Raw genomic sequence first — 25,818 nt, 5'->3', positions numbered from 1 at the left:
CATTTACTTTCACCTTGTCACTAAGATTCTTAATTACAGCTTCTTAAGCTCCTAAACCATAATATTTCTTTTGCTAAATCTACTTCTTTGTGAAAACTCTTCTTGTAGATCCTTGAATTTCTGTTCCAACTTGGACCAGCTACTTTCTGTTGTTAGTTGCAGTTGAACTGGCTCTGACTCACGTTGACCTTATGTATAACAGAATGAAACATTGCCTGGTCCTGTGTCATCTTTATGATTGTTGGTATGTTTGAATCCTTTGTTGTGGCTATCGTGTCAATCCATCTCATTGATGGTTTTCCTCATTTTCGTGGACCCTCTACTTCACCAAACATGATGTCCTTCTCTAGCAGGTGATCTTTCCTGAACACATGTACAAAGTAAGCAAAACAAAGTCTCATCATCATTGCCTGTAAGGAGCATTCTGGTTGTATTTCTTCTAAGACTGATTTGTTCATTTTTCTGGCAGTCCACAGTATATTCAATATTCATTGCCAACACGATTCAAATGCACCATTTCTTCTCTGTCTTCTTTTTTCATTGTCCAGTTTTTGCATGTATATGAGGCAATCCAAAAGACCATGGCTTTGGTCAGGTGCACCTTAGTCATCAAAGTGAGATCGTAGCTTTTTAATACTTTAAAGAAGTCTCTTGCAGCAAATTTGCCCAGTGCAATATGTTGTCTGATTTCTGACTTCTGCTTCCATGGGCATTGATTGTTTATCCAACTAGAATGAAATCTTTCACGACTTCAATTTTCTCTCCATTTATCATGATGTTGCTTATTGGTTCATTTGTAAGAATTTTCATTTTCTTTATGTTCAGGTGTAATCTATACTGAAGACTGTGGTACTTTACCTTTATCGGTAAGTGCTTCAATTGTCTTCACTTTCTGCAAGCAAGTTTGTGTCATCTGCATATTACAGGTTGTTAATGAGTCCTTCTCCAATCCTGATGCTGTGTTATTCTTCATATAGTCCAGCATCTCAGATTATTTGTTCAGCATACAGATTAAATAAGTCGGGTGAAAAGATACAATTCTGCCTGTCTTAGTCTGGGTTCTCTAGAGCACTAAAACCAGTGTAGCATATACAGTTCTACATAGAAATTTACTTCAAGGAAATGGCTCATGCAATTGTGGGGGCTGGCAAATCCCAAATCTGTGGGTCAGGCAACAGGCTGAAAATTTCTGCTGGCTCACATGGTTGCAGGGGCTGATGAACCCAAAATACGCAGGTCAGGTGGCAGATTGGAGGCCTGTGCTGGCTCATGGGGTTGCAGTGGTTGGCTAATCCTAAATCTGCAGGTCTAGAAGTAGGCAAGATAATTCTGCAGGCTTATATTCCAAGAACTGGAGATCAGGTGAAGAGAAGGGTGTAGTTTCAAGACATCCATTTATTTACTGGAGGCAGGCCATACCCTCAAGGAAACTCCCCTTTCAACTGATTGGCTGCTCACATCAGATCACTAAATGGAAGGTGATTACATAGTGTCTGCCAAACCACTGAGGATCATAGCCTAGCCAAGTTGACACATAACACTGCCCCACACTCACACCTTTTCCACTTCTGAACCACACAGTATCCCCTTGCTCTGTTTGAAAAACTACCTCTTGATCCATGTACAGGTTCTGTGTGAACACAATTAAGTATCCTAGAATTCCCATTCTTCATAATGTTATCTAATAGTTATTATGAGCTACACAGGCGAATGCCTTTGTGTACTCAGTAAAACACAGGCAAACGTCTTTCTGATATTCTCTGCTTTTGGCCAAGATCTATTTGACACCACGAATGATAACCCTTGTTTCATGCCCTCTTTTGAATCCATCTTGAACTTCTGGCAGTTCTCTGTCAGTGTATGGCTGCAGTCATTTTTGAACTATCTTCAGCAAAATTTTGTTAGCATAGGATATTGTTAGATAACTTTAGCATTCCATTTGGTCGCTATTCTTTGGAATGGCACAACATGTGTCTCCTCCAATTAGTTGGCCAGGTAGCTGTCCTGCTGAAAACCTGTCATCCTGGGATTTTTCTATACTGCACTCCTAGGTTAGTTCTGCAATACTACTCATGACTTTCGCTGAAAAAGATATTGATTTTCATCAATGCGTTTTGGAAGTTCATATCTCACAGTGTATTAGTGAAACACAAGCATAAATTAGTAAATGATTTTGCAAGCAAATTTTTTCCTCAAAATAAATAATATAGTGATTTCTACTGGCATAAAAGAGTTTAACATTTATATTTATTTCTTGAAAACTATGATATGTTTTCTAATGTTCTTTCATCCTGTTCAAGTCTTAATATTCAGCATAAATATTTACTTATGAATTCCAGTGACATATCCTTGGTAAAGTCATTTAAACGACCCTGGGCCTCAGGTTTCCCCACCCATACATAATCTGTGGTCACTCCACTAAGAAATATGCAAATTAGTATTGCAGTGAAGATTACAAGTGATAAATGCAAAAAATACATGTAAGTTGTACGTGTTAGTCAGAAATTCAAACAATCTAAGTGTATAAGCAGTATTAAATTTAAAAAATGTTTAACATTTGCCATTTACTATAGTGCCTTACCGTGCCTTACCCAGAGATACCGCTTCTCAACACTTCCAGGCATGTATGCCTTAAGACTTTTTTCTATGCTTAGACAAACATGTACATACACCTACTTGTATATGAAAATGATACAGTGAAACCTGTGAGAGCCAGAACTGGATAGGACGGTCTTGTTTTTCTGAGTCTTGCAAGTTTTCTGCCTTTGACAGGGTGCAATCTTACCTCTTTTCTATTGCTTTCTATTAGTGGAAAATATTTGAGTTTTCTGTCTCTGACAGGTTAGGTTTCTGCCTTACATAGCTTCTGGCTATCGCAGGTTTTACTGTATTATACCATATTATAATATTCTTCAAGTGGTTTTTTTCCACGTAACTATATCATGGGCATTCAATAGAGCTCCATCATACTTTCAAGTAGCTGCAAAATATTCAAAGTAAAATTATTTGTGTACTTATTTCTATAGTGATGGAAATTGGGGTTATCTACATTTCTTTGTTTGCTATTAGAAACCTAGCTACAGAGAAAATTCTTGTATATATGTGTATTCCTACTTGCACAAGAATTTCTACATAATAGACTCCTAGAAGTTGGATTGTTGACTCATAGAGTATGAGAAATTTTAGAGTAGAGAGATACTGCCAAATTGCTGTCTTACAAATGATACAAATTCATACACTTACCAACAGTTTTGGGTATTTCCCCACATCTTTGGCAACACTGGAAATTATACAAATTAAACTTTTTCTGCCTATCTTAAATAAAAATTGCATGTCACTGTTCTATTTTGCTTTTTTCTGCTCACTGGTACCATGTGCTTTTTTTTTTTTTAGCCTCTGGGCCAGTATTCATGCTGTGTATGAAATTCTACTGCCCCAAACAAGTCTACCCCGGGTGACAGCACTACTGTGAAGTCTTGCCCAGTGTCTCAGGGAACACTAATTATGCTTTTCCTGGCATCTTGTATAATGGTATAAATTACCTCCCAACTGCACTGTGAAATTTTTTTTTGAGGATGAAGTCCATTTCCTAATGCCTTATTTTTAAATTCACTGGTGCCCTGCACATATTAGGTGCATATTGTGGTTGATTTAATGACTGGATGATATTCTCTTAGGTTCCTTTTAGCTGTACTGCTCTTTAGTGCTATAATTCCATTGGCCTGAAACTTGAACACTAGTTGCAGTTTTAGGAGGCAAAGAGTCCTTCTTTAAAAATGAGCATTAATTCATTACTCCTTACTCACATGTACAGCAGGAATGGGTTTGGTTTTCAGGGAGAGTCCCAGGATAACTAAGATGGACACAAAAAAGAGGATGATTGCAAAGTACAGATAGTGCACTCCACAGATAATCTTAGGACAGTCACTGGCAGCCAAGCAACTCCCTGTTCCATAGGCAAACTCTGCAATCATACGGATAAGGCCAATTATGAGTCCAATGATTAGACCCCAGAAGGCTCCCTGCAAAAGAAACAAGAACAAAATCAGAGTTTTTAGAAAAGACGAGAAGCTCATTATAGTAACTCATAATTATCACCCTGCCTGCTTTCTCAACCTAAGGATCAACGTACCGCTAACCTTAAGCACAAGGTTACCAAAGCAGGGAAAGTAACAAAAACGTGTTATATGAGTAGGTTGTTGCTCTCCTTGGTCCTGAAATGTCGTTGCTCTGTTGATTCTCCGAATCTGTAACACCACTGTCTACCCTGATCCAAGCTGAAATTTTCCTTGACTTTTATATACAGATTTTAAGAGCTTATGAGTTATTTTATATAATAAAATAAAACTATGACTCAACATTTTACAACATTGATATTAGGTATTTTAACTGTTCCATTAAGATTTTGACAATTAAAAGCATTTGTTTCTCTGAGAAGTTGATAAGGGTGAAAACATGTTCCCCCTCTTACCCTGTTCAATATGTTATCTTTAAGGGATGCAATATTGTGTGAAGGTAAAGAGTATGAGTATTTTATATAGGAAGGCCTGAGTTTGAATCCCAATGACCTCATTTATTAATATTAAGTAATTGTGTGAGGCACAAAGATATTAACCCCTTTGAACCTATTTCTCATATGAAAATTATAAAAGTAAGGCTAATATGTAGGAAAAATTAAGAGATTAAATGTACATGAACTATGCTGTTGCTGTTAGTTGCCATAGAATCAATTCTGATGCATGTGAGCCCATGTGTGTCAGAGTAGAACTGTGTTCTATAAAGTTTTCAAGGCTGTGACCTTTTGAAAGCAGATTGCCAGGTCTGTCTTCCAAGGTTCCACTGGGTAGGTACTTAACAATTTGCACCACCTAAAGACTTCATAATGGTCTCTAATAATCAATTAACCAAATATATATATATATATATATATATATACATACACATACATACATACACACACACACACACACACACACATATATATACACAAGTAATTAATATATTTGAACCATTATTAGAGTGTTAGGCCTCCTTCTAAACCCTTTATATATTTTATCTCAAATAATCTTCACAACCCCAACCCCATAAAATAGGTACAATTATCTTCACCTTACAGATAAGGGAGACACAGAGAGACAAGTGATTTGCTTAAAATCACAATGCTATTAAGATAGCAGAGCCAAGACTGGACCCTGGTAATCTGACGCTAAAACCTGTAGTGTTCAGCACTATGCCATATATGTACATAGTATTTTGTAGGAATGTTAACATCATACTATGGAGTGCAATATATAGTTACACACTTTAGAGAGAATCAGGAATTGTGGCTGACTGAAACCAATATTGAGATGGGATTTGAGGTGTATAAATAGGCTGAAAAAAGATGCATTTTACTCTCCCAGAGAGATAAACTTTTTTTTTCACTTCTGCAGGGAAGACGTTCCCCAACTTTCACCTACCTGTTCATTGACTCTCTTACAGAAGATGGCAAGTAGAAAGACAGCTGCAACTGGAGGCCCAAGGTAGCTAGAAACCGATTCTATATAATGGAATAGTTGTGCATTTTGAGATATCTGTACAAATGGGACCCACATAATGCTGATGACAGTTAATAGAATGATGAATAACCTTGGAAGAAAACAAAATAGTTTAAAGATTAAGCAAAAGCATTTTCAGTATCTCTATTGTGCTTTAGTTCTCGCATTCCTTCTTGTAGCCATTCATTGGTTTTCCCAAACAAAATCAAGTCCTTGATGCCACATGAACCCATGCCATGTATAATGATTATCAGTTGGTAGAAAGCCAAGAAAGCAATTGCTTGTCTACAATTAGCCGTAATATCTTCATTTATGTGATTAGACATCCATTCACAAACCATTCATAAAAACAATTCAAATGCCAGCAATTGATTAGTCATTCCCTAATTCAGTGTACATAATATATCAATTAGAAATAAACACCACACTATTTCTACTAGCAAGTAATTCTTTATATGATAAAGAAAGCTGACTCTTATTTTTGTCTTTTTTCCTAGCCTAAGGGGAAACTAAGTCAGTTTTCATAGGCTAGAATTACAACAGCCTCTGTCTCAGAATGTTGAGGGATTTGGCAAGAAATGCTAATTTTTGCATTTTACTACTTGAGTGCACATGGAGGTAGAAAGAATTGTTCAACATGTTGGTAAGTTAGTAAAAACCTATTAGAGGCTCTTGGAGCTCAGGAAGCATGACTTGTTCACCTGTCTAAACCCCACAGTACTCTGTGCTTGTTGTATGAACAGTGAAAACTGTGACAGCCAGAACTTGACAGGACTGCCTTGTTTTTCCGGGTCTTACAAGTTTTCTCCCTTAAACAGGGTACAGTCTTACCACTTTTCTATTGTTGTCTATTAGTGGAAAATATTTGAATTCATCTCTGACAGGTTTCCGCCTTACACAGGTTCCGGCTTTCGCAGGTTTTACTGTATAATTTATTAGACTGTCCATAAAAAAACCATCATTTATCATACCCACATGACACAGAGAGGTGGTGATTAGGTGGCAAGAGGAACAAGCATTTGAGCAGAATATTGTGGCACAGCGTCTCATTTAAGCTTTACAAATCCTCCTCAACCTTGCAAAAATTAAACGTGATAAACCATGAAAAGTTTTAGCAGAATGCCTGGAACAGTGTAAGGATTCAATAAATAACACGTACCATCATTACTGTTATTATCGTTGGAAATCAGATCATATTCCATCTGGCTCTTATCTTCAATAGCTTCCTATCACATATGGAATAAAATCCAAAGTCTTGTTATGGCTTTAAATGACCCTGCATGAACTCTCTGATGATGACCTTTCTGATCTTGTTTGTTATTACTCTCCCACTTGCTCCCCATGTGCCAACCTCACTCCTTGCTGTCCTCTAACATGCCAAGTACGTGACACTTAGAGGAATGTGGGCAGTTCCTTCCCCAGAGAGCCCAGGGGCCCACTCCTGCATTTACTTCAAGGCTCTGCTCAGCTGCACCTACTCAGAGAGAACTCCGGGTCTTAAATAGCCCCCATCCTCCTGTCCTGCTTTCATTTTCTTCCCATACTCTTGCCACCTGATGTAGCACATATTTATCACCTATCTCCCCACAAAGGCATAACTACCATGAAGGAGGAAATTTTTTTTCCTAATTGTGTCCTGGAGATAATAGGTATTGAATAAGAGAGAGAGAGAAAGAAAGAGTCATTAATTTACCATTGAGACGTAAACAGGATTTGTGCTCGATATCATACACCTATTAGTGGGACTACTGCATCTTGGGCCTCCTGAATTCCAGTCCATCATTTTATCCACCATAGAAACACAGATGTCTTACTGTTCTCTGTTTCCTACAGCATTTTTCCAGAGTCAAGACTGAGATCAGGAGGGGTCTTGAGAATTTTCCCCTAAGTGTTTAATTTACTACATTAGTTGTAACTGTATTAAATGTCACCAAGAAAGCACAATCTTTTAAGCAAATTGTCAGTTTCTCTTCACACCCCATTTCACTGAAAAGCTGGCAGGGATCCTCCAAGACTGGTCTTCATAGACACTGTACTCTGGACTGGACTGCGAGTGCTCCTGCGCTGGATCCACTGAGGCTGGGTGCCCAGGCTACCCCGTTCAATGAATGAGCCATGAGGAAGGGGGAGATTCCAGGTTAAGGGAATAATATCAGGGCTCCTGCTTCCATTCCACCCAATGGGAAACCCTGAAAGAAGCTTCAAGTGCTAAGCCACAAGTACATAATTGTACATTTTCATTATAAACAATAAACATATGTAAGAGTACAAAAAAAAAGTAAAGCATAGAAGGAGAAATGATGCATTCATACTCTTACTACTTTAATGATATTTAGATTTAATATCACCATAAATCTGAGAATTTTTGCAAGAGTCATAATCTGATTTGTCTTCTTTTAAGATCTCTTCCCACATTCCTTTCTAGCCAGAGTGACTAGATTTTAAAAGACTGGAAGCCAAAGACATGCACACTCCTAGCAATCTACCTGACAGAAATATGTGTCCATGTGCACCAAGAGACATAGACCAAAATGCTCAAGGCAGCTTATTTGTAATAGCCCCAAACTACAAAACAATCAAATGTCCATTAACAGCAGCATGTATAAATTGTAATATATTCCTACAATGTAATACTGTACAGCAAGAAAATCAATGAATTACAGTTACACACAACAACATGACTGAACATCTCCAACACAATCTGAGCAAAAGAAGACATCAGGGAATGCCTCTGGAAAAGACTAAACTATACTGTTAGAAGTCATCGTGGTTAGCTTTGGAAAAAAGGAGGCCCAAGGGGGCTTTTTGGTGCTGGTAATTTCCATATCTTGACCTGACTTATGGTTACATGGGTCTCATTTTGTGATAAATTTTTGAGCTGTATATTTATGCTTTACATGTTTTCTGTATGTATGCTATACTTTAATTTTTTAAAATATTTTACAAAATGCCATGACAACATATGGTCTATTTGAAAATTATGAAGGGGAAAAACAAGAATATGCCACCCATCCTTTTTGTTTGTTCTCTTCCATCCTGATGCCCTCAGGGCCCCCAGGTGGCTCAGGGCCCTCTGGATTGACATAACTCAATAAGCAGACTATTGAAAATAGTCCCTTCTCTGAGTCTGTCCCTTTCTAACCTGGCTTGATTCTTAACGAATGCACTTGATAAACTGCAATGCGGTAAGGCATGGATGACTTAATCTATTACCTCTTTCATGTGATATATATGGAAACTTCTAGAGACAATACATTAATCTATCAGAGTAGGTGAGAATGTTGTATTCCATGAAAACGCTAATAATTGTGAAGAGGGGTGTGGAAAGGAAGAAGTAAGAGACAATCAGAAGCATTTGAAAGTCTGAAAAAGAAACTATTTCATTTAAAGGTGAGGACCCAATGTTTGTTATCTGGAAAGACATAAAGTTAAATTAAATGTCTTATATTTCTTTTTCTAGGAAGAAAGGCCTGGAAATCCACTTCTGAAAATCAGCCAATGAAAACCCTATGGAACACAATGGTTTGATCTGCAACCGACTATGGGCACGATGCAGGACCGGGTAGGGTTTCATCTCATTGTGCATGGGTTCACCATGAGTCCCGACAACTTGATGGCAGCTAACAACAAAAGAGCAATGTCCTTTTCCCTACTCTAGAATTCTATATGAGTTTCACTGGAACCAAAGGTGAAGGGGCTCAAATTTAGTTGTAAATCTGCACTTTTCCAGATAAATTTCAGGTGGAAACTAGAGTTCTCTCACCGTCCAGCTATAAGGAGCTCTTTCTCTGATGCCTTCTTCCGAATCCTGGTGTAGAGGTCCATGGTGAAGACAGTGCTGGTGCTGTTGAAGATGGAAGTCAGGGAGCTCATGAGAGAGGCCAATATGACTGAGAGCATCAGGCCTCTAAGTCCTGGGGCCAGAAGAGATGCAAACACTGGTTAGGGGAGGGAAGCCATGGTCTATAAGGACCTTGTTAAACCAGAGAGTCATTCAAAGATAAAATTGCCATCTGGAACGTTTACTAACTGATGTGCCTATCAACGCGCACATTAACATGTGATGTTTCCTACATATTTCCTGATGATTTGAGAATAATCCACTACAGAATTTTTTGATCTAAATATATACTTAGAGATCATCTGCTGGAACCTGATTTTGAAAAAAATAGTGCAGTGCCACCTTTCTTTGGGGAGGAACTCTTGGCCCCCTGAAGACTTGAAATAACTGGAAAGGAAGAAGCCTAGTAGCTGGTTCTGCTGAAGACATCTTTGGTGGCGCAAAGCTGAAGATTTTGAGACATGATGGCAACTTCCCGCTCCATTTCCCATTGCTCATTAGTAATGCCGCTAAACCTTCTAGGACAGAGTGTGCAACGGGATGGATGTGGTGATGTCACTTGTGGGTCATGCTCCCTTCCTGTTAAAAATGCCCATGTGTATCAGGAGGAAAAAGGTCACAGAGTGTTATCCAACCTTTGTTGTGTCTGTGGTACAAGATCACCCGTTACCCCTGAGCCCTGAACCATACTCTTTCTGCATACCATGGAAATTATCACCTTCTAACATCCCATCTAATTTACTTATTTAATATGTGTGTGATTTATTTTCTCTCTTACAAACTAGAATGTGAGCTCCAAGAGCATAGAGAATTTTTTGTCTATTTTTCTCCTGTTTCCCAAGAACCAGGGCAGTGCTTAACACAGACAGGCACACCATAAAACAAAACAGAAAACAGTTGCCCTTAAGTCAATCCCAACTCATGGCGATCCCGTGTGTCAGAGTAGAACGGTGCTCCATAGGGTTTTAAATGGCTGTGCTCTTTCAGAAGTAGATTGCCAAGCTTTTCTTCTAAGGTGCCTCTGGGTGGATTTCAACAACCAGCCTTTAGATTAAGCAGTTTGAACGCTTAACTGTTTGTGCCACACTGGGACTCGTAGGTACTCAAGTTGTTATAAGTCAAATAGATTGGGATCTATTATTTGACTATCACTGTCCTTAAGAAAGCAAGATAAATAGTAAACCTACTCTTCTGAGTTTGTGAGTTTATGGCCATGGGACTCTTTTATTGACAGGTACGAGATCATGCTCCTAATTGGCCTGTAGGTCAATCTTGAATCCAAAGGATTAAGGATTCCTCTAACAGAACTGTACTCACTTAGTCTCTCTCTTCCCAAGGCCCAGCACAGCACTGGAAGCCTGTGGAAGGTACTCAAGGAAGGTCTGATAAATTGAATTAAGTTTAAGGAAGTGAGAATAACCAAGGATTTACCACCCCCATCCTATTGGCCCACCTATAGAACAGGCCTTCGAGGCTGTCCCAGTGCAGACATTTTCTTACCATCAGGCATCAGTTCCAGCACCAGTGTTGGGTAGGCATAGTTACTGCAGCCAACTTCAGTATCACAGTGTTTCACACACTTGGAAGGGACGACACAAGCCACCTTATCTGAGAGGAGTTCAGAGGGGAGTTTACTGAGCTGGGATCAAACAGGCTCAATCCATGATCACGGACAAAGAAACAAGTTGTAGCTTCACAAAGGAAAAATACATTTGCCTAAGACTTGGAGACTCAACATTGCATAGTCATTGCTGAGTGTTCATGTCACGGATCTGGCTGACCTGAGACCTGAACATGACTTCCTATGTGTCCCATGCCTGCATTTCTTCTTGCACTGACCTAAGGTACAGGGCACTTCTTTAAGATGAATGTCCAGCTACAGCATTAGTGCAAACAGGGAGCTGATCTCATCCCCTAGAAAAACAGCAAGATAATAAATTCTCCAAAGAACACAGAATTCCCTATATTAAAAAACAAAGAATAAAACAAACTTGTGTCTAGTTACATTTAGCCCAGTGTCTTTCACCTATATCTAAGAAGAGGTGCCAATTGTGATAATCAATATGGTGGCTGCCCATGTGTGATATCTCACTTTACTGTGGCAATTGCATAATACATTGGTATTAGTTTTCCTTTTTTGCTTAAACAATATCATGAAAACAGAAAGCAAAAATTGATAATCACCCATACAACCATTTTGGAAAATGATATGGCGCTTCCTCAGAAAGCTAGAAATAGGCATACCATTCGATCCAGCAATCCCACTCCTAGGAATATATCCTAGAGAAATAAGAGTCGTCACTCGAATAGACATATGCACACCTATGTTCATGGCAGCATTGTTCACAATAGCAAAAACGATGGAAACAACCTAGATGCCCATCAACAGATGAATGGATAAACAAACGATGGTATATACGCACAATGGAGTACTATGCAAGGAGAAAGAACAACAATGAATCTGTGAAGCATCTCATAACATGGATGAAACTGGAGGACATTATGCTGAGTGAAATAAGTCAATCACAAAAGGACAAATATTGTATGAGACCTCTATTGTAAAAACCCATGAAAAAGCTCACACACAAAATGTAACAATCTTTGTTAGTTACCAGGGATGGGAGGGGTGAGGGGGAAATACTAAATAGTCAATAGACAAGTGGTATCTTGGGTGAAGGGTGAGACAGTACACAATACAAGGGAAACTAGCACAACCTGTAGAAGGAAAGGTCATGCAAGCCCCATAGACGTATCCAAACTCCCTGAGGGACTGAATTGTTGGGCAGAGGGCTGTGGGGACCATGGTCTCGGGGAACATCTAGCTCAATTGGCATGACACAGCTTATAAAGACAATGCTCTACATTCTACCTTGGTGAGTAGTGTCTGGGGTCTTAAAAGCCTGTGAATGGCCATCTAAGATACTCCACTGGTCTCATCCCTTCGGGAGCAAGGGAGAATGAAGAGAACAGGATACAACACTGTAATGTTATTTCACCCAAATCAAAATGAGAAAACATCAAGTAGATTCAGTGTCTTCTGTATTGTCCTGATAATAGTCATAGGCTTTGATTAGCCAAGAAAGGTCTAGTTATATTTTCTTCACATTTAACAATAAAGAAAGAAAGTTGATTTTTAGGAAGATGCTCCTGAAAATCAATGGTGAAAGGATGCATTCTTTGGTAGATATGTTGGAAAAACTGACTTATTATATACAGAAACATAAAACTGAATCCCACACTAACTCACAAGTAATTATTGATTCAAGATGAGGTAAAGATCATGAAATTGTAAGCTTAAAGGTCACAGAGACTATTCAGAGAAAAGAAAACTTAAAAAAAGCAAACGAACAATAACAAACAGGTACTATAAAACAGAAAACAAAAATTAAGGAGACCTTGGAAATTAAAAATACAAACTCAGAAAAAACTGGAAGATAGAGTTGAGGAAACCACATAGAAAGTACAATAAAAACATCAAGTTATGGAAGATAAGGAGAAAAGATAAGAGCACCAGAAAACCAGCACAGATAATCTAACATCCAAACATAAATCCATTGCTGTCAAGTCAATTCTGACTCATAGTGACCCTACAGGACAGAGTAGAACTGCCCTATAGGGTTTCCGGGGAGCCACTGGTGGATTTGAACTGCTGACCTTTTGGTTACCAGCTGTAGCTCACTGTAGCTCTTAACCACTGCACAACCAGGGCTCCCATCCAAACATAGAAGGTCTCCAAAGAGAAAAATAAATGGAAAAAATCAAAGAAAGAATCCTTCAGAATTACCCAAGACATCAATTACCAGAATAAACAGGCTTATAGTGGCCCAGCACAATGGACAAAAACAGATCCACAACAAGACACATTGTGGTAAAATTTCAGAACACCAAGGACAAAGGAAAGTACAGCTTCCAGAGAGAAAAGACAGTCACATTCAAAGGATCAATAATTAGAATAACTCCAGCCTTCTCAGCAGTAACAATAAAGGAGACAATGGATCTGTGACTTTGGGAAAATTATATCCAACCTAGAAGTTTGTACATGACCAAACTATCAATTAAGGAAAGTTGGAGTGGAGATATTTTCAAACATGCAAAGTCACAATAAATTTATTTCCTATGAGGCCTTTCTCAGGAAGCTACTGGAGGATTTCTTGCCCTGAAAGAAGGAATTAATCAAGAAAGAAGAATACATGGGCTATTGGAAATAAGAGCTATAATCCAAGAGAGAGGCAGTGAAGGGGGTTCTGGGTAAGAGTGGGCACTGAGTACAGGAGCAACCTGCCAGATTAGGAGAGGTCAAAGGCTCTGGGAGAAAGCAAGAAAAATGAATTGGTAGAATACTTGACGTGTTTTCATGTATTGAAAGGAGATTAAGGCAATTTGCAGAGGGCTTGGGGTTTAATTAATAATAATTACCAAGAAAATCTGAAAACCAGATAAGTTAGGATAATTATTAATTGGAGGAAAAACAAGTAACTATAGTACAAAAGAAGCAATCAGAGGATACCATGTAGCTCAGGTATGAACTACATTTACTAATCATAAAATGGAAACACTAAATGTTGATCTCATCAAAATTGTGATTTAAATCTATTGGGAGCCTGAGACGACAGGAGGTGTGCTTGTGTGTGATTCAGGATGGAAAGTTGAAAAAGAGCTAATCCACCCCCTCTCACTGTGGGAATCCAATAGTAGACTGAAAAACCAGAGGGAGCAATACAAGCATGCAGTTTGAATCACTTGGGTATCATGTTAACAAGCAAATTCTGCTTCAATGGATCTGAGTAGGGTAGGAGAGTCTTCATTCCTAATGAGCTGCATGGTGACATCTATGGTGATGGTCTACAGAACACACACTGAGTGCAAGGATTCAGAGAATAGAAATAAATCCCAAAGTCACATCAGAGAAAGCTGAAAGTGTTTGCCTCTTTGAGACAAGAAATAAGGGAGACAGTAGGGCAGCTATTTGTCATAACGAGCCTGGTAGAACTGTTTGACTCTTTAAGCAATGTGTGCATATAATATCAACATAAAATGGAAACTAGAAGCTTTTCTCTGAGAAGAAAAAGAACAACATAAACATGTTAAAACACACACACACACACACACACACACACACATCACCTGATCTGTGCACCAGTACCACAGAGCCAAAATGGTCATTCCAAAAACTGTGCCTGGCCACGGAATATCCCCAGTGACAGCATCTCGGAAAATGTGGAAGGAGTCAGCCTGAGGAGTGTAGCACCTGGAGCTGATCGTCAGGTTGTCACCCTTAACTATGGATGGGATGGCATTCATGTACTTCTCTGTGAAACTCTCATAGCCGCCAACTTCGGCAAATGCTGAAAAGGCATCAGATAAAATGAAATGTCTTACAGAAGCCTAAGACCCCTGGTATTCATGACTATTCTTTGTGGTGGAGGTGCTCAAGCACATCAGCCTGGTCCTTCTCCCAGGATCCACTTGTATCTATCGTGCTATTAAATTTATTTTCACGAAGTACATAAAGCACATCTCTAACTTTTCTTATTATGGTGCTCTTTAAAACTTTGATTTAATTTCTAGATTTATGGTAAAAATAAACTGTTACCCAACAGACTGATATTGATGTCTCACAACCACCTAGAGAAGAAACATAAAGGTGAGCTAACAGAGTAAACCTAACAGAATCAACCATCAGAAAACCCCAACTCCTCTGAAAAGGCCAAGAAATGATTGCCTCTGCTCCTGACACAGAGCTGGGCTTGTATGATCTTACCACAGTCTTGTTTTCAGGTGAAGCACTGTGCTCTGCCTACGTCACAATTAAAAAAAAAAAAAGGGAAGATAAGTAGCAGGAACTGGGGCAGGAGGTTGGATGCAGGTGGAAAATGGTGAGACTAAGCCCACAAGGGGTCTGGAAAGGTCAGTCAGGAGTAGAAAAGAACTATGATAGATGGAAACTTAGGTCAGTCCAGGCACCTAGGACCACTTCATATAGGTTCAAATGATGTAAAATTTATCAAAATATCATATAATTATAGAGTTGAGGTTGACATTAATTTACTTCTTCACTAGTTATTTTATTGAGCGCCTACCGTGTGCCAAACTTTGTGCTGGGGAGTAGGGATGTGATAGTGAGCAAACGTATTAAAAGCTCCTGGCTGGGCCACAAGCTTGTTTTAGCAACATTATCTCATTAGTTCTTGTGTCTCTCACTGATTTTCCATTGCCTTGCCCTGACTCAAAATTTTTATGAGTGTAGTTCTATCTTTTGGTAAGGTTTTGAATCCTGAGTAGGGGAAAAGGCAAAAAATTAATATCATGAAAGTCTCCCCTAATTTACTCCATCTAGTGCAGTTTACTAGAACTAAAAAGATCTAGCAAAGCTATTTTTGGTCTACTGTGAGAGCACATCCTTTCCTTTCTTTTTTTTAAAAAAATATTTTATTGTGTTTTAGGTGAAAGTTTACACAGCAGATTAGATTCTCATTTAAAAATTTTTATACATATTTTTCTGTGACGTTGGTTACAATTTCCACAATGTGTCAGCATTCTCATTATTTTTATTCTGTTTGTTCTGTTTCCATTGATTTAGCGTCCTTTCCCCTCCTTGCCTTCTCATACTTGCTTTTGGGTAAATGTTGACCATTTGGTCTCATATAGTTGACTGCTTAAGGGAGCACATTACGCATGGGGTCTATAAGTCAATCTATTATTTGCCTGAAAGGTGACCTGTAGAAATAGCTTCAGTTCCAAGTTCAAAGGGTTACCTTAGGGCGATAGTCTCGGGGGCTCCTCTAGTCTCTATTGATCCAGTATGTCTGGTCTTTTTTTTGTGGTTGCTGCGTGCTGTCGAGCCTGTTCAGACTCATAGCGACCCTACGTACAACAGAACGAAACACTGCCAGTCTTGTGCCATCCACACAGTCGTTGTTATACTTGAGCCCATTGTTGCAGCCACTTTGTCAATGCATCTTATTGAGGGTCTTCCTCTTTTTGTTGACCTTCTACTCTACCAAGCATGATGTCCTTCTCCAGGGACTGATCCCTCCTGATAACATGTACAAAGTATATGAGATGTAGTCTTGCCATCTTTGCTTTTAAGGAACATTCTTGTTGTATTTCTTCCAAGACAGATTTATTTGTTCTTTTGGCAGTCCATGGTATATTCAATATTCTTCACCAACACCATAATCCAAAAGTGTCAATTCTTCAGTCTTTCTTATTAATCATCCAACTTTCTCATGCATATGAAGTGATTGAAAACACAATGGCTTGAGTCAGGCGCACCTTAGTCTTCAAGGTGACATCTTTGCTTTTCAACACTTTAAAGAGGTCCTTTGCAGCACATTTCCTGCTTCCATGGGTGTTGATTGTGGATCCAAGTAAAATGAAATCCTTGACAACTTCAATCTTTTCTCCATTTATCATGATGTTGCTTATTGGTCCAGTTGTGAGGATTTTTGTTTTATGTTGAGGTGCAATCCATACTGAAGGCTGTGGTCTTTGAGCTTCATCAGTAAGTGCTTCAGTCCTCTTACTATCAGCAAGCAAGACTGTGTCATCTGCATATCGCAGGTTGTTAACGAGTCTTCCTCCAATCCTGATGCCCCATTCTTCTTCATATAGCCCATCTTCTCGGATTATTTGCTCAGCATACAGATTGAATAGGTATGGAGAAAGGATACAACCCCAACACACACCTTTCTTAACTTTAAACCACACAGTATCCCCTTGTTCTGTTCGAACGATTGCCTCTTGATCTATGCACAGGTTCTTCATGAGCACAATTAAGTGTTCTGGGATTCCCATTCTTTGCAATGTTACTTATAATTTGTTATGATCCACACAATCGAATGCCTTTGCATAGTCTATAAAACGCAGGTGAACATCTTTCTGGTGTTCTCGGCTTTCAGCTAGGATCCTTCTGACATCAGCAATGATATCCCTGGTTCCACATCCTTTTCTGAATCTGGCTCTTGAATTTCTGGAGGTTCCCTATGGATATACTGCTGCAGCTGCTATTGAATAATCTACAGCAAAATTTTACTTTTGTGTGATATTAATGATATTGTTTGATAATTTCTGCATTCAGTTGGATCACCTTTCTTGGATATAAGCATAAATATGGCTCTCTTCCAGTTGGTTGGTCAGGTAGCTGTCTTTCAATTTTTTGGCATATGGCATAGATGAGTGAGCACTTCCAGCACTGCATCTTTTTGTTGAAACATCTCAATAGGTATTCCGTCAATTCCTGGAGCCTTGTTTTTTGCCAATGCCTTCAGTGCAGCTTGGATTTCTTCCTTCAGTACCATCAGTTCCTGATCATATGCTACCTCCTGAAGTAGTAGAACATCAACCAATTCTTTTTGGTACAGTGACTGTGTATTCCTTCCGTCTTCTTTAGATGCTTCCTGCATTGTTTAATATTTTCCCCATAGAATCCTTCAATATTGCAACTCAAGGCTTGAATTTTTTCTTCAGTTCTTTCAGCTTGAGAAATGCTGAGAGTGTTCTTCCCTTTTGGTTTTCTATCTCCAGGTCTTTGCACATGTCATTATAATATTTTACCTTGTCTTCTTGAGTAGCTCTTTGAAATCTTCTTTTCAGCTCTTTTACTTCATCATTTCTTCCTTTTGCTTTAGGTACTCGACGTTCAAAAGCAAGTTTCAGAGTCTTCTGACATTCATTTTGGTATTTTCTTTCTTTTTGGTCTCTTTCTTTCCTTCCTGTGTTTTTAATGATCTCTTGCTTTCTTTATGTATGATATCCTTGATGTCATTCCACAGCATGTCTGGTCTTTGGTCATTAGCCTTTTTTAAGAATTTGAATTTTGTTCTACATTTTCCTCCCATGCTATTGTGTCCCTGGTAAGAACAGTTGGTAGTGGCAGCCAGACACCATCTAGTTCTTCTGGTCTCAGGTTAGAAGAGGCAGTGGTTCCTGTAGGCTATTAGTCCTGTAGATTAGTTTCTTCTTTGAGTCTTTTGTTTCCTTCATTCTATTTTGCTCCAGATGAGTAGCTTCTAAGACTGCAGACACTTCTTGGAAACTAAAATGTAGAACACTATCTTTATGAACTATGACACTCTCTTTATGCCAGCTAAGTTGTCCCAGAAGACTATGGTCCTAAGCCTTTTAACTCAGGAAACCCATCCTGCGAGTTGTCTGGATATGTCTTGGAAGTCTCCGTAACTGTGCCCCCCATATGCTTTATTTTACCAAAACCAAACCCATTGCCATCAAGTCAATTCAGACTTATTGTGACCTTATAGGACAGAGTAGAACTGCCCAGAAGGATTTCCAGGGAGTGTCTAGTGGATTTGAACCGCTGATTTTGGTTAACCGTCGAGCTGTTAACCGCTGTGCCACCAGGGCTTCATGCTTTATTATATATATATGGATATATATGCAGCACAAATAAACATATATATACATATGCTTCCAGATTCATCCATGTTATAAGATGCTTCACGGACTCATTATTCTTTGTAGTTGCATAGTATTCCATAGCATGTACCGTAATTTGTTTATCCATTCATCCATTGATGGGCACTTAGGTTGTTTCCATCTTTTTGCTATTGTGAATAATGCAGCAATGAACATGGGTGTGCATATGTCTGTCCGTGTCTCTTTTATTAGATCTGTATTGTAGATACCTAGGAGAGGGATTGCTGGATCATATGGTATTTCTATTTCTAAATTTTTGAGGAAGAGCCATACTGTTTTCCATAGTGGTTATACCATTTTACAATCCCACCAGCAGAATATAAGAGTTCCAATCTCCCACAACCTCCCCAGTATTTGTAATTTTTTTTTTTTAAATCATTGTCATTTTTGCAGGAGTGAGATGGTATCTCATTGTAGATTTGATTTGCATCTGTCTAATGGCTAAAGTTTGCAAGCACCTTTTCGTGTATTTGTTGGCCACCTGAATGTCCTCTTTGGTGAAGTGTCTGTTCATGTCCTTTATTTTTTTATTGAATTGTTTGTCTTTTTGTTGTTGAGTTGTTGAAGTTTTCTATATATTTTAGAGATTAGAGCCTTGTCAGATATGTCATTGCCAAAGGTTTATTCCCAGTCTGTAGGTTCTCTTTTGGTAAAATCTTTTGAGAGCATAAGTATTTAAATTCTAGAAGGTCCCAGTTATCTAATTTATCTTCTCTTGTTCATTCCTTTTTAGTTGTGTTTGATAGGATATTTATGCAGAAAATTAAGTCCCCTAGTTTTGACCCTCTGTTCTCTTCCAGAAACATTATAATTTTCACTTTAACATTTAGGTCTTTAATCCATTTTGAGTTAGTTTTTGTGTACAGTATGAGGTATGGATCCTGCTTCATTTTTCTGCAAATGGATATCCAGTTTTGCCAGTACCATTTGTTAAAGAGTCTGTTTCTTCTCCATTAAATGGTCTTGGACCCTTTGGTGAAGATCAGCTGCCCGTAGATGGATGAATTTACTTCTGGGTTCTCAATTCTATTCAATTGGTCTATGTGTCTGTCATTGAACTAGTACCAGGCTGTTTCAATTACTGTGGCTGTATAGTAAGTTTTGAGTTGGGAAGTGTGATGCCTTATACTTTGTTCTTCTTCAATATTATTTTAGCTATTTGAGGCTCTTTCCTTAACATATAAAGTTGGAGATTAGTTTTTCTATTTCATTAAAGAAACTTGTTGGCATTAAGATTGTGATCGCATTATATCTATAGATGGCTTTGGGTAGTATTGACATTTTCATGATATTAAATTTTCCAATCCATGAGCATGGAATGCTTTTCATTTATATAGGTCTCTCTTGGTTTCTTGCAGTAGAGTTTTATAGTTTTCCTTGTATAAGTCTTTTACATTCCTGGTTAGGTTAAGGGTTTCTTCATTTTTCTTTATTCTTTTTTTTTTATTGTTTCTTAAACAAAATAGTATTAAGGGATCTGTCCTCCATTTCAATGATTTTTTCTTCCATTGATTCGATTCTACTTCTATGTCCTTCCATTGGGTTATCTATTTTATCGTTAAACTTCTGGATTTCTAGTTGTTATTTTTGTATGGTTTCTAATTGTCTATTTATTTTGTCATTTTGTTCTTGTATTGTTATCCTGAATTCTTCTAGGGTTTTGTTTGTATTTTCCTTGATCTATTTAAGGAACCTAAATATAAGTCTTGAATTCCTTATCAGATAGTTCTATTACCGTTTCTTCATCGGGAAGGTTTTCTGTCCCTTTATTTTGCTCACTTGTTTGAGCCATCTTATTTTGTTTCTTCATATGATTTGTTATTGTGTGCTGTCTCTGAAGCATTAAGGTGTTAATTTATTTATCTATATATTTCTTTATCAATTGTTTAGTCCTGATTTTTTTGTTTGTTTTGTTTGATATATCAGGAGCTTTATTTCATCTCATTCTCTTTAGAGAGTCTTTCTTCCTTTGTGTTATTTTAATTGCTGTTTTGGTTTTCTGGTACTGGTGTATGTGTGACTTCGGTGGGGTCAGTTGACTGGGTGATTTCCTCTCACTAGTGGGTATGGTGGATCACATCCATGTGTCAGTCCTCTGTGGTTAAGCTCATATATCTTCTCTTACAGTATTGAGTGGAGGTGGATCAGATTCTTTCCCTTATATTGGGTGACAAGTGTTGAATGGTCAGGGTTCCTCCACAGCCCTTGTGGGACCCTAGGGCCCTTCAAGTTGGTGCTAGCAGTTAGTGTGTCCTCTGGAGGTCAGGACAGGACATTGCTGTAGTCTCTGTGAGGGAGTGCTAGCCAGATGGATGGGATAGGCCCTCTGTGTATGCACAAATTGGTAGGTAGTGGGGGAACCAAGGAGTTACAGTGCATGTGCAATTGGCCTGCAGGAACTGTCTGGGTGTGGGATGTGTGACGTTAAAGCTCGGCAGACATTGGATGAGGGGGCTAGGATCTCCTGCTTGTTGTTTGGCAGAGGTGCAAGTGGCACTTTGCTTCACTCTGGATTTGTCTACACAGTATCTCTGTCTCTTATTGGAAATTCCATGAAGTTGCCTTCCTATGCCCCTTATCCAGGAATTCTGCTCACTTTGTCTCAAGATTGCCACACTGCACCGGGTCAGCTGGGAGGATACCTAATCTCTTTCATTTTTTTCATTCAGTTTCTCCTTCTATTCAGTGTTTGATCTAATTCTTTGTTCTTCTGTTTGCTGCTCAGGGTTCCAAAATTGTCAACTGTATCTGTTTCACTTGGTTTCTCCAGTCTTTGCTGTAGGGGGATGGCATGGTATGTCTGACTAAGCTGCCGTCTTGGGCTATTCTCTCACATTGCTTCTTTGGTTGAATACTAGATATAGTAACTGACTTGTATTTTGCTACAATGTTATACCAAAAACCCCAAAAACTTCTCTTTAAACTCTAGACACACTAGTTATCTACAGTCAGGGAGATATTTTGGAAATGAGAGTGTCATAGGGAAACTAAATGGATCCTGAAAACACCAGATTTATACCTCTGTCTCTCACTTATCCTGAAACAAATGCTCATTGTATGAAAATGGCTCCAGAACTATCTTGGTTGTCCAAGCTGTTATTTATTTATTTTTTAGTTTTTCCTACAGAGCCGGTATAATTTAATTTTCATAATTTAATATACTTGTGACACTACTATAACATACCTGGTTTGTAAGAAACTGCTTGGACTACTGCCACACTCCTTCCCCGCACAGCCAGGTGACTACCCCAGTTCTCCTCCCTGACTCTGCCACTCATAACCCACCACCATGTCCTGGCATCCTTTATTCACTGGGGCCCATCTTGCATTACCCAATCTCATGTGTGAGCTGTTATTTCACCCTGACCTTCCATGTGTACTATCTTCTGGGTTCCTAACTGTCAATCTGGGTATTGAACATACACCCGAAACAGATCACTAGTTCTCCACCCCTAGTACTCACCTCATTATCTTTGACCAAGGTGCTCACATCTAATACTGAGGATTCTATTTTCTTAACTCTAGTTGTGTTCCTGGGCATGTACCTGACTCTCATAGTGGGAATAGAATGGTGTCCTTCAGTGGCATTACTAGGGGTGTCCAGGGGGTGCAGACTGCACCTGATGACACTGTCAGATGGGGTGACACCAATATGACACTATAAAAATATTACTGTAGTTGGTTATAACAACAACAACATTTTTCCTAAGCCCAGCTTACATGTATCAATATACCTACAAGGCTAAATCTCTCTCTAAGCTAATTTACGTTTTGAACCTTCTAATACACTCTGGTCAGAGCTGTCATTATTACCCAACTACAATGATGCTTCAAATCACATGGTTTCATCTGCATACGCTACAAACACTCACCATTGTTTTTGTTGCTGCAGGTGTTTTTATAGTTGTTGATTTTGTCCAATTTTCTGGTATTTTTAGGTACAATAATCTGTAATTAGCATTAGTGAGCCTATAGCAATAACTTTTTTGATAGTGAAGTAGTAATTTAAAGAAAAGAAGGAGTAACATTAGTACAAAAAACATTACTAAGGATTCTGTATGGTTTGGTATGGGAGGAGGTCCATGGCGGGGTGGGGGACACCATGAGTTATCGTACTGGGTAACACCAACCCTAGTTGACACCACTGATGTCCTTACCTTGGTGGCAACAAGGCTAATGCTGATGTTCCTAATTGAAAGTTGTAGTGGGATAAGCAGAAGGCAGTATGTAAGATAAACATGCAATGAACTCACCAGTGATTGTGTAAACAGCAGTGATAGCCAAGAGGATGATGATTGCCAGGTAAAGGTCTAATCCTAAGGCCAGCTTGATGAATATGGCTCCAGAAAATATGTCTAACTAAGAAGGAACAGTTGGGATGAAAAAGAAACACGCAGTTTACCTCTCTGGTTTCTGCTCCAATGTCCCCACTCTCATTTTCCAGTTTGACTTCTACTCATTCTGCAAATCTTGTTTGAATGTCCCTATAGTGATATCTTCTCTAGAGTCTCTAACTGTGATTTTTACTCTCTCTCCTTATGTCCTCAAAGTACTTAGTTCATTGCTCAGTTGAGGCACTTCTTAAATGAGGTGACATGTCCTGAGAACTTTCTCTGTACTAGGAACTTTATGTGCTTATAGGAACACTCTTGACTGTGACAAAACACTTTTTTCATTTTTTTTAAATCAATATTCCTGTTTGCCGATGAGGATTTTTACAATTACATGTATTTGCTTTACTTTTGCTACAATGATATACAAGATTGGTCTGTTTCAGGGGGTGAATTGAATAATATTTTTTCTCTGATCTGATAAAATTTAAGCTGTTAAATAACTATCTTTTTCTTGAAACCTTGAAAGAATTCACCCCCACCTCACTTCACTTCTCAAACTACCTGTAAGGTATTTTGTTGTTATAATCACTTTGTATTTGAGTAAACTAAGGCTCATAGAGGTTAATTAATTTGCCCAAGGTCACCCAGATAGCAAGTGGGAAAGTCAGGATTTAAATCTGTGCAGTGTGACTTCAAATGTCACACTGTTAAACACTTTGCCATACTACCAACATGAAACTTTACTTAATGATATGTATCAGGCACTCCCAGAAGTATAAAGAGATCAATCTGGGAAGAGGGTGATTGTAGCAGCATAGTTTGTGAATCTCCATATAAGAAAACATAAGAAGTAGATAGCAAAACCAAATCACGTGAACATTTCCAACAAAACTAGGTGACAGAGAGTCCCGAATGCAGTGGAAGAAAAGGGTGGACCAGAACTCACATTCATATAAAGAGACCAGACCTAATGGTCTGACAGAGACTGGAGGAACTCCTGAAACTATAACCCCTGGACGCTCTGTTAACTCAGAACTGAAAGCATTCCCAAAGCCCACTCTCCAGACAAAGATTAGACAGGACTATAAAGCAAAAAATAATACATGTGAGGAGTGTGCTTCTTAGTTCAATCAGATACACGAGCCCAAATGGGCAGCTCCTATCTAGAGGCAGGATGAGAAGGCAGGAAGGGACAAGAACTGGTTGAATGGACACAGGGAACCTGGGGTGGAAAGGGGAGTGTGTGTCACATTGTGAGGATTGCAACTAATGTCAAAAACCAGTATGTGTATAAATTTTTGTATGAGAAATTAACTTGAGCTGTAAAATTTCACCTAAAGCACAATAAAATAAAAAAAAAAAGAAAGAAAGAAATACAAGTTCTATCTTCAGCTCAAAGCAAAAATTGCAAAACTGGCCACTTACCTGATTACTTATCCCAGCTTCTACGCTTATTTTCAATTTAGTTGATTTTAATTTGTTGTAAAGTGTTATAAAATACCTTCATTTACTGACATCACACAAAATTCAGGGTGATGTTAATTTCTCTTTCAGTTGCAATGCTAATTAAAAAGATGGTGTCACTGTTTTCTCCCTTCCCCTGACTGTGCAACTGAGTTTCAAAGACAAAAATACTCCTTACCTGAAACGTGAGCTGAAAATGAAGAGCTAGGTAGGGCTGGTTGTTAGAGGTTCTCAAGCATGCACTAATAATGCTGAACTTCACGCTTATCATACTTTAGGTTCCGGAAAATATGGGGCTTCCGAAACCTGCTTACTCAGTGGCCATCAACTCACTTCAAATCCCTCCTGGCTTTCTCAAAACTCACTCCACTCATTTCTGGTCAAAACAAAACAAAACAAAAAAACCAGTATGGATTGCACCTCAACATAAAGAAAACAAAAATCCTCACAACTAGATCAATAAACAACATCATGATAAATGGAGAAAATACTGAAGTTGTTAAGAATTTCATTCTACTTGGATCCACAATCAATGCCCATGGAAGCAGCAGTCAAGAAACAAAATGATGTATTGCATTGGGCAAATCTGCTACAAAAGACTTCCTTCAAGCACTAAAAAGCAAAGTTGTCACTTTGAGGGCTAAGGTGCACCTGACCCAAGCTGTGGTATTTTCAGTTGCCTCATATGCATGCGAAAGTCGGACAATAATAAATAAGAAAGACCAAAGAGGAATTGATGCCTTTGAATTATGGTGTTGGCAAAGAATATTGAATATACCATGGACTGCCAGAAGAATGAACAAATTTGTCCTGGAATAAATACAACCAGAATGCTCCTTAGAAGGAAGGATGGTGAGACTTAGTCTCACATACTTTGGACATGTTATTAGGAGGGACTAGTCCCTGGAGAAGGACATCATGCTTGGTAAAGTAGAGGGTCAACAAAAAACAGGAAGACCACCAACAAGATGGATTGACACAGTGGCTGCGACAATGGGCTCAAGCATAACAAGGGTTGTAAGGATGGCCCAGGACTGGGAAGTGTTTCATTCTGTTGTACATGAGGTAGCTATGAGTTGGAACTTACTTGATGGCACCTAACAACAACAAAACAAGCTGGGGTATAAGAATCTTTGGAGGTTCTTTCCTCTTTGGAATATTTTTGACCCTTCTTTAAGGGGACCTGATACTAAATATATACATTTAT

At 38.7% G+C, this 25,818-nt stretch overlaps 1 protein-coding gene across 1 annotated transcript in view; it reads right to left on the bottom strand.

Moving 5' to 3' along the window:
* Window positions 1-25,818, bottom strand: part of LOC101352660 (solute carrier family 5 member 4-like) — a 59,502-nt gene that overhangs the window by 16,578 nt on the left and 17,106 nt on the right. The window contains 8 exon segments of the mRNA XM_012558332.1: window positions 3,807-4,022; window positions 5,460-5,628; window positions 9,301-9,451; window positions 10,879-11,017; window positions 11,782-11,810; window positions 14,421-14,763; window positions 22,848-22,858; window positions 23,052-23,172. Of these exon segments, the coding sequence (XP_012413786.1) occupies window positions 3,807-4,022; window positions 5,460-5,628; window positions 9,301-9,451; window positions 10,879-11,017; window positions 11,782-11,810; window positions 14,421-14,763; window positions 22,848-22,858; window positions 23,052-23,172 (1,179 nt within the window).

This window comes from Trichechus manatus, unplaced genomic scaffold (genome assembly GCF_000243295.1).
Source record: "Trichechus manatus latirostris isolate Lorelei unplaced genomic scaffold, TriManLat1.0 scaffold00157, whole genome shotgun sequence".
Classification (NCBI taxonomy): domain Eukaryota; kingdom Metazoa; phylum Chordata; class Mammalia; order Sirenia; family Trichechidae; genus Trichechus; species Trichechus manatus.
This window is presented reverse-complemented; position numbering and strand designations above follow the sequence as displayed.